The sequence below is a fragment of the Trachinotus anak genome, unplaced genomic scaffold (genome assembly GCF_046630095.1).
Source record: "Trachinotus anak isolate AG129_WGS33_773 ecotype Australia unplaced genomic scaffold, CSIRO_AGI_Tana_v1 ptg000009l, whole genome shotgun sequence".
NCBI classification, from domain to species: Eukaryota; Metazoa; Chordata; class Actinopteri; order Carangiformes; family Carangidae; genus Trachinotus; species Trachinotus anak.
The window spans coordinates 1,747,501-1,757,500 of NW_027273860.1; the positions used below are offsets into that span (position 1 = coordinate 1,747,501).

At 45.5% G+C, this 10,000-nt stretch overlaps 1 protein-coding gene across 2 annotated transcripts in view; it reads left to right on the forward strand.

Annotated features, from left to right (window-relative positions):
* LOC139624942 (sodium channel protein type 5 subunit alpha-like) overlaps positions 1 to 10,000 on the forward strand; it is a 121,722-nt gene that overhangs the window by 43,812 nt on the left and 67,910 nt on the right. For both annotated transcript variants that reach the window (XM_071484380.1, XM_071484379.1), the window contains exons 6-12: positions 659 to 800; positions 1,976 to 2,173; positions 2,390 to 2,572; positions 2,663 to 2,920; positions 3,040 to 3,165; positions 7,344 to 7,464; positions 9,391 to 9,629. In XM_071484380.1, the coding sequence (XP_071340481.1) occupies positions 659 to 800; positions 1,976 to 2,173; positions 2,390 to 2,572; positions 2,663 to 2,920; positions 3,040 to 3,165; positions 7,344 to 7,464; positions 9,391 to 9,629 (1,267 nt within the window). The remainder of the gene's footprint in view (positions 1 to 658; positions 801 to 1,975; positions 2,174 to 2,389; positions 2,573 to 2,662; positions 2,921 to 3,039; positions 3,166 to 7,343; positions 7,465 to 9,390; positions 9,630 to 10,000) is intronic.

The window sequence follows — 10,000 nt, forward strand, 5'->3', positions numbered from 1 at the left end:
GTGTCTCCTTCACTGTAAGTTGTTGTGGCCAGAAGCAGCAGCTGTAAACTCCAGCAGCCCCCACCCCCACCCCCACCCCCTCCTCCTGCGCTGACCAGCCGCCCCGTGGTCCTGCTGTGTATCAGTGGATCAGATGTGACTGCGTGGGCGACGATGAATGTGATAGGATACAAATGTGGAATATCAATTATGATGAATGCCGTCACTGCGTTGCCTGTTCCGTCTCCACGGTGACACATGTGGGCGGGTCCCGCTCGCATGACGATAACAAGCCCCCAGTCATAAACACTGATGAGGAAACGGAGCTGGTGTTTGTGTCAGGAATTAATGGACGGATGGATGTGTGCTGATATTTTCTGATTTAGGCGTCTCAGTTTTCAAAATGTCCGCACACCCACTTTCTGCACAAAGCTGTGGTTTCGGATTTGAGAGAGGCAGGAAATACAGTTATATAACCCCCCCCCCCCCCCCCCCCCCCCGATCACTGGGTGGTTGGTATCTTCAAAATCTTCAAAACTAGATCCTGGCTCCTCAATCCCCAAGTAAAAAAAAAAAATTGTATTTCTGTTGGTGACAAGAAAAAAATATTGTCACCGACGGACACACTAACCAAGAACTGGTGTGTGTGTGTGTGTGTGTGTGTGTGTGTGTGTTGCAGAAAGTGCCCAGATGGGTTTGAATGCCTGAAGGCAGGAAGGAACCCCAACTATGGCTACACCAGCTTTGACACCTTTGGTTGGGCCTTTCTGTCTTTGTTCCGTCTGATGACCCAAGACTACTGGGAGAACCTCTACCACCAGGTAACGTCCATGTTGGGGCGGGGGGGGGGGGGGTTTATGTCCTGTCTTCACATTATTAAACCTAAAACTGTGCAAAGTAGTAAATTGTGGATTATGAAATAAGATTGAATGAAATATGGTTGAACGATTATGAAATAATTAATTATGACAAATCAAATATTAAAAAAATCATATAAATGCTATTCTCTGTATATGATTTTCATATTTTGCTTTTGGTAGTTTAACATACGGTGGTCATTTGTGTCATTTCTTTTGCATTTGTGTTTCTTTTGTATTCATGCTGTTGCTTTGGTATTAGTGTCATGGCTTTTGTATTTTACTTGCTTTTTTATTCATGTTGTTGCTTTTGTATTTCTGTTGTGTCTTTTGCATTGTGTTGACCTGTGTGGGCCACCGTACTTCCTAACAGAAATGTTGGGGGTAAAATGTAACTTGCTGTATTGCCAACACAAACTCGTTAGACATTAGATAAAGGGATGATATGCTGTGACTGTGGAAAAGGCTCATTAACGTGCCTGACAAAAGACTTGCTGACATTCTTTTATTGGGATTCTTAATTGTCACCCATGGACAAGGGAAAGGCACTTTAAGTATCTGCTGTTTGGAAATTATCAAGAAAAATGGTCAGCAGAAATATGAAGCAAACCCAGACTGAGAGCATATTGTGTTGTTAGTCGTAGTTACCATCCACAGCAACGTGTCACCCTTAACCTGCGCAGAGGTGTGTTTGTGCTCAGGGAGGATCTGGCATCCTGCCTTTGGCTGTGGAAACAGGAGGCTTCCATTCAGAGGACAGAAGGTGGCTTCTGTGTGATTTGGATGAGGTTGGGGATGAAATGCATTGTGTAATCTATTGTCCACTATAATTTTAGTAACCTTCACCAGTCAGGAGGTAGAACAGCCTTCATGTAGCATCACAGGATAAAGTCGGGTCAGAGAAATCCCATTAGGCACTTTGGGCTGCTCAAACAGCTCATTAGTGCCAGTGGATGGTTGTAATCAGAGGTGATCCTGAGCTGGGACGGACAGAGGACACTATTTAAAGAGATCTTAGGGACTAAATCAGACATAGGAGAGAAATACACCTGCAGGAGTTCTCCTACAGGTGTGTTGCAGTTTGTTCTTCGTCTCTGCTCATGTGTTGGATCATGTGTTTCTGGTGTGTGCGCCTGCAGACGCTGCGATCGGCCGGTAAGACCTACATGGTGTTTTTCGTGGTGGTGATCTTCCTGGGCTCCTTCTACCTGGTCAACCTCATCCTGGCCGTGGTTGCCATGGCGTACGAGGAGCAGAACCAGGCGACCATCGCAGAGGCCTGGCAGAAGGAACGCGAGTTCCAGCAGGCGATGGAGAGGCTCAAGAAAGAGCAACAGGTAAAGCATCAGTGTGAACGGGTCTGGCCTGGGTCTGACCTGGGTCTGACCTGGGTCTGACCTGGGTCTGGCCTGGGTCTGACCTGGGTCTGACCTGGGTCTGACCTGGGTCTGGCCTGGGTAACTGCTGCATCATCATGAAATAAGGTGAACAAGAACAAGTTTGTTATATTTGATTTTACTGCGTTTACAGACACATTTATGTTTCTTAACCAGGTTGCCACACAAAAAGTTGTCGACTCAGATTCGTTGATGTCACCAGACCTCTCCCCGTTTGGCCCGCCATTGGACACCTTAGAGGAGCGGAGGCGGAGTCAAGCTTTGATGGGGGTGGCTGACGTGGAGGCGAACCTATCAGAGGAAAAGCTGCTGCAGGTGGACATGACGGACGGAGGGAAGGTGAGGGGAGGAGGATCTGTACGACTGTCCTTCCATTTTGCTGCACGTGATATTTCTCAACATGTTCCATGTCCTCCTCCCCTCCTCCAGCCCCTCCACCCCCTCCTCGCCCGCTCCTTCTCCACAAGGACTCGGCGAAGCAGTCAGGTCTCCTCCATCTTCAACTTCCGTCTGCGGAGCCGGGGGTCAGAGGGAGAGATGGCTGACGACGAGTACAGCGTCCCAGGTGACGTGGTGGAGGGGGTTGGGGGCCGAACCTACAGCGGCGGGACCTTCAGCGGCATCCTACCCCACCCGTGGCCCAAACGTCGACCGAGCACCTACAGCACGGCGAGCAGGAGCTCACAGGTGAGGCAGATGTTGGAAGAGGGGGGGTCGCCTCATAATCAGAGTCATCCGGGATTTGGGTCAAAATTAAGACACTGTAATTTCATCCCCTCTGTGTGTGTGTGTGTGTGTGTTCTCAGGTGTTTTATCCAACTCTCAACGTTAACGGGAAGCTGTTTGTTGCCATTGACCAGAACGGGGTTTCACCACCACCACTGCAGGGGCAGCTGCCTGCCTGCACCATGGAGAAGGTCAAGGAGGAGAGTGTGAGTACTGTGGCCTGATTTTGTGTGTATGCGTGTGTGTGTGTGTGTTTGTGTGTCTTTAGCCCATGATATCAGAGAGGAGTTATGCAAAGCGCTGATTCATAATTCACATGTCAGAGTGTTGGATGGCTGGAGGCTCCACCATTGTTTCCACTGCGACGAACACACACACACACACACACACACACATACACATACACACACACATACTCATATCTACTAGCTCAGATAACAATGCTGTGGTATTCCCCCCATCTGCACAAACACACAAACACACACACACACACACACACACACACATAGTGCCACTGCTATGGCATCATGGGCTAAAGCCACACATACCAGCACAGGCATGTTACTGAGGTGTCCCTCCTTCATTCTCATACTCACACACACACACACACACACACTCACACACACACACACACCATTGTTACAAAAGAACCAATGCTTCTGCTTCTGTCACACTATTTCCCTCCATCTTCACATACACACCATCACTGCAGCTTCTTCACCTGAACCCTTCAGTCGTTCCCTTGTTTCCTTTGAGACTGGAAAAATAAAACACGTGAACATTAGATCTGTTTGTTTGTCACAGGTTGAGTTTCCATTAGTTGCAGGAGCCAGAAATTCCTCTGACCACGACTAAATTTGATAGGCTGAGAGCCCTGTCAATCAAGTCAAACACACCCCAAAACATACCCAAGGAAAAAAGGAAACTGAGTTTGGTAACACTTCATACAAGAGCCCGTCAGTTACAGCATTTGTTATATGAATCTGGTACCAAACAAAGACTAGTGATATTTAAATGTAGGTACAAGAGAGAAGGGAGTAAGAACTGACATCACCACAATGCAAAACTCATTCTCCGTCATTATACTCTTTAACTGTTCATTCTGATAAATCACATGAATACATGGAATCAATAGTCCTATCAATGTCCGTATCAACAGATCTGACAGTATTTACACTGTACAGTTCAGAGTCAGCGTCACATCGAGGGTCAGTGCATCACACCTCACACACCTGCACAGGTTTCTACCGTTGCCAGGCGACAGGCAGATGCTGCCAGTGGACACACACTCACACTCTGTCTTTCTCTCGCTGCTCATGTTCCTGTTCTACATTTTCTCAGTATTTTGCACCAAGTCTCTTAACATCCAGTAAATCAGCTGTGTGCCGGGAAACACACACACACACACACACACATGCTGAGCTACATCCTTTCAGAAGCAAGCAGCAGATATGATAATCAGATCACACTCACACTGCATGACTCAGTGACCAAACACATGCAGAGACAGAGAGAACACCTGCGCGCGTGTGTGTGTGTGTGTGTGTGTGTGTGGTAACACTCTCACACAGGAACACACACCTCCAAGGCTGCAAATGTGCATTGGTTCATTGGGTGTTTGTGTCCTCACCTGTGCAGACAGGGCTGCACAGAGACATCACAGGCAGAGGGCAGAACCCACGTGGCTGCTCGGACATGGAAATCATAACTTTATTATCAGTATCATTCAATGAGCTTCATTTAGTCACTATAATCTAATATTTTATTTCTGTATTGTTCCTAAAGGGAATTAGGTTGGAAATGACTGTGAAATTATTTCTATGTTACTTCAGAGATTACAAGTGAAAGAATAATTAATAATTAATAAATAAAGGTAGATCATTGGGATGATTTATGGGACCTTTAAATAATAATCAATAAAGGTGTGTATGTGTGTTTGCTTTGCACAATAATGACCTTTCTCTCAGTCAGTCTTATTCCTTCTCTCAGAGTCTCTGCTCACTCAATCCTCCTAGATCCAGATTCAGTTGTTGAAAATATTATTTCTTTACTTTTTGATGTCCTTGAAACCGTTGAAAGAGTTTCAGTTCGGCGGTCTCTACAGTGACTCGTGGTTCAGATGGTTTTTCGTGGTCTTGGTATCGGTTTCATCTTCACTCTCACAGTAAAACCTGCAGCAGCTGAACGCAGACAGCTCATCAGGGATTACATTTATTTTAATACTTGTTTACAGTTGAGCCTTTTTCCCATCAGGCAGTAGGTCAGAGTATCATGAGGACAAACACAGCAGCTCCACGCCTGGGGGTGTTCAGTCACCTCCACCTGCTGACAACCTGCGCCCAGATCTACACTGTTATATAAGAAAAAGGAGAAGAGCAGAGGAAGAAGTAATGTGACCACTTTATTAGGTACACCTGATGCCACACAGGGTTTTCAATTTAAATTCAAGGAGGGTGTTTTTTTTTAAACACTGTAATAAGTACATAACAGGTATTAGGCCTAAAACTTGTAGCTTCAGTTTCCTTTTTCTTCTATTTATTGTTATTTCCATTTCACATCTTAACGATCTCAGCCATTTCTATAATGAGGTTCATTTAATAATTGAATAATATGACTAAGAGGGAAAAACTACTGTGGCATCATTTCTCTTACTTAGGCCACATGTGAAAGACTAATTTAATTTTGATTAAACCTCCCTCAATAGTTTCTCAGTAGTTGATAGGTGATAGGATGGTGTCTGGGCCTGGATCCAGACCGCGGTCCACCGTTTAGTGTAGAAAAACAACATCATTTTCTTTTATTAAATGAGTCTCAGTCGTAGAAATTCACAGTGAAGTTGTTAATAATTCGAAAATTAGCGCTTGTGTTATTTCCAGTTTGAGTGCTGCTGTTTGAAAAACTTCACTCAAAGAAATAAATGAAACTTCCTGCACAGTTTAAAAAAAAAAAAAGGTGGGGGTTGGGGTGGGGGGCCGCAGGGGGTGTGTGGGAGTCCGGAGCTGCTCTCAGGTCAGTGCACAGCTTCATGTTTTGACATGAAGTATTTCTGCTCGCTCATGTCCATGAAGAACACGGACCTGTCGTCCTGCTGCTCAGACTGATGGAGAGACCAGTGGGAGGAGGAGGAGGAGGGAGGGAGCACACACTTATTTGCCACGGAAACGTTACCATAGCAACCGAAAGCAGCTAACGGAAGCTGAATTAGTGCACGGCTGGCTGCTGTTAGTATGTGTGTGTTTCCTTATATATAAGTGTGTGTGTGTGGTTCCCTGGTGCTTCCCTGCCTGGCACACAGACAGGATGTAGGCGTTGTCGTGGGCGGCGACCTTCAGGCCCATGCGTCATGTCTCATTGGAGGGACAGTTACCAGGAAGTGTTGTGTAATCACACCTGAGCAGATGAGGTTCAGCCCGGTTCATCTGTGAGGTCCTGAACTCTCCTGAGACCATCGTCAGGTTTATCTTCATGAGTTCATGTGGAGCAGCCGAGCACCGTTCAAACCTGCACAACTTTATTTAAAATACACAACATCATATTTCAAGCTCCTGGAAAAATCACTCAAGGGCTTTTTTAGCAGTTTTGGAGCTTTCTGTCACGTCACATGATCTTCATCAGCTCATGGAGTTTGTCCAGTTGTTATGAAAGTGGAAGATGTTAAATTTAAATATTTCTGAGCACTGACAACAAGGTGCTCAGAGAAAACAGGAATATGAACGTTTGTTATTACATGACAAATTAATCTAGTGATGAAGATCATGTGATATTTATCAAAAGCAGCTATTAAATACATTTTTGGCACTTTGTATTTCTACTGCTTCTACTTCCACCAAGTTTCAAGAGAAGAGATGAGCAGAAGTTCAACCTTCAAACAGCTGATCTGATACATGAGAAACATCCAGCTGCACTTTCTCACACACACACACACACACACGCACGCACACACACACACAGCAGCGGCACACTGATTTCTCTGATTCATTGAACACCAGTCATCACCTGCTCATCTGTTGCCTTGGTGACAGGAAGTACACACACACTCACACATGGACAAACACACAGAAGAAATTGCTGCATCATGTCTGACCCATGTGACCTGACATAACTCTGTGTGTGTGTGTGTGTGTGTGTGTGTGTGATGTTGTCACCATGGCAACAGATAAGTGGGTGACAGCTCATACTCATGAATGAACCTTGAATGTGTGTGTTGGTGTGTTTCCAGCGTGTGTGTGCTGTGATTATCAGTGTGTTGTCTCTGGATCGTGGTGAAGCTTCCTCTGGTTGATGTATCTGATGTATCTCCACACTGAGAGTGAGTATAAAGAACATAAAGAAAGTAAATCACCTCTTCCTCCTCCTCCTCTTCCTCCCTCTCGCTCCCGCTCAGGTCCCGACGTCCACCACAGAGCTCAGTACGATGCTGTTACCTCAGCCTTCGTCCACACAGGGCTCGGAGCGGAGGGGGAGGGCGCTCAGCGCCGCCAGCTACCTCACAGACGCCATGGAAGGTGAGGAGTGATACAACCAGGTCACAAATAAGCACACCTCTCTGATTGGCTGGTAGAGACGCTTCAAACATACAGTATCTGCTGGTCAACAGTTCAACCATCACTCTAAACCAGTAACCAGTGGTCACCATAGCAACCGGTACTGATGCTGTGAGCTTAGAGGATGTAGCAGTTTGGGTGAAACTAAAGTAAAGTAAAACACAGTGAAATCAGATCATTGTATGATGATGGTAACACACTGAAATATCATTTTAACACTGTTCAGGACACAAAGGATCAGGTCACTCGAATAAGAAAAAAACATGAAGCTGTTCTGTTCTCTTGGTAACCAGCCAAGCAGATACAGCCACTTTATTTCTATTTATCAGTTTGGAGATATTTTATAATAATAAGTGGGTTTATTGGGACAACATAGATCTAAAGGGAGACATTAGCTGCTGATTTTTTCAAATGTCAGTTTTCAGTGCTGTTAGCTCCACCTCCAGTCACCTCCAGTGTTCTGGGTCAGAGACAGTTTCCTCTAAACCTGGACAGAAAAACCAAAATGAACTGAGAGGAGAGACACAACTGGAGCTAAAAGAAAACGTCAGAGCTAGTTTGTCGACTGGTTGTCGTCAGACACTGGTTTCACTTCATTTCTATGAATGATATGAACTGAAGAAGGTTCTGGTCTGATCCTGTTTTATGTTTGTAGATATGAGTCTGTAACCTTTATCTGGGTGTTTGTGTGTGATTGTGTAACCGTGTATTTGTCTGAATTTTGCATTCAAGTGAGTCTGTTAACGCTTCTGTGTGTTTGTGTGTGCTACTTGTGTAATTGTGTGTCAATACGGGATTGTGTAACCATGTCTGAGTTTGTATCTAAGCGTGAGTGTGTGTGTGTGTGTGTGTGTTGCTGTCCCAGTCAACCCCAGGGGAACACTGGCTTTGTTTGTGCGAGAGTCGGAAAGGGAGAGAGACATAGAGACAGAATGAAATAAACAGAGAGAGAGAGAGAAGGGAGCGTGTTATCCTGGTTACCCTCATTAACCATGAGATCCAAGCTCCTGTGTGTGTGTGTGTGTGTGTGTGTGTGTGTGTGTGTGTGTGTGTGTGTGTGTGTGTGTGTTTGATGATATTCATGAATTAGATTTTTGGGTTCATATCTGTCCAAAGCTGCATTCATGTGTGTTCTAAGTGTGTGTGTGTGTGTGTGTGTGTGTGTGTGTGTGTGTGTGTGTGTGTGTGTGGCTCTGCTGAGTCACTGTCTCTCCCCTCGGCAGTGGCTGCTCTGAGAGAACAGATCATTATACATGGAAATACAAAAATCCACTGCTGTCCTCCATCCGTCCGTACATCCTTCATTCCCTCCTTCCCTCCTTCCCTTCACTCCTCCCTTTATTCCTTTCATCCTTTCCTTTTTCTTTTGTGCCTTGCTTTGTTGTTCATGTGATTTTTTGATAGTTTAATATAAAGATCAGCTGTGCTGTGGACAAATGAGCTGAGTAGTAAATCTGTAAGTGGGTCACTGCTCCATCCGAGGGGTCAATAAGCAGCACTCTCACAATACTGTTAAACTATTATAATGCTACTGTGTTAGTGCTGCACAATGATATCAGAATGCCATGAGAGTTGATAGGAGACATATTATATTATATTAGTCAGGGCAAATAACAGATGATGCCTCAGATTAACTCACATGAAAACTATAACTGTGTCGCACAGGAACTTGTTCAGGACCCTGAACACAAACTTCAGGACTTGGACTTTGACTCTTGACTTCGTAGCCAAGGCACTTTGTTGTGAAATATCTTTAATTATTTCATTTACCTTTTTGTCTGACACTCTCTCCTCATCATTACCTGCTTACCCCCCCCCCCCCCCCCCATTTCTCTGTTATATTAAACGTCCTCTGTCCTCTTGTTCTGTTTGTCCTGGATCCTGTAGAACTGGAGGAGTCCAATAAGAAATGCCACCCGTGCTGGTACGTCTTTGCCCACCGCTACCTGGTGTGGGAGTGCAGCCCCTGCTGGCAGAGGGTGAAGCAGCTGGTGAAGATCATGGTGATGGACCCCTTCCTGGACCTGGCCATCACCGTCTGCATCGTCCTCAACACGCTCTTCATGGCCATGGAGCACTACCCCATGACTGACGAGTTCAATGGCATGCTCAGCATCGGAAATCTGGTGAGTCAGAGGGATGGATGGATGGATGGATGGATGGATGGATGGATGGATGGATGGATGGATGGATGGACGGATGGATGGATGGATGGAAAGCAGTAAGGCTACATCATTAATGGAGATATGTGGACTAGAGCTGCCCTCTTTCCTTCAGAAGACCAAATCTGATGTTATGTTTTAAGTGTATTCCAAGCTGGAGGTTGATCAGGTCCTGTGGTACTGCCGTGAGTCTCGGGTCTGTGCCTCAACATGTCTAAAACCCAAGTGGACCCATGTGGACTCCAACAGATCTGTTTGGATCAGGTCTGGAGTCCTGTGGTTGTATTAGATTTGCATTGTAATTCTTTGAGATCAGGCAGGTTTTTCATGGATTT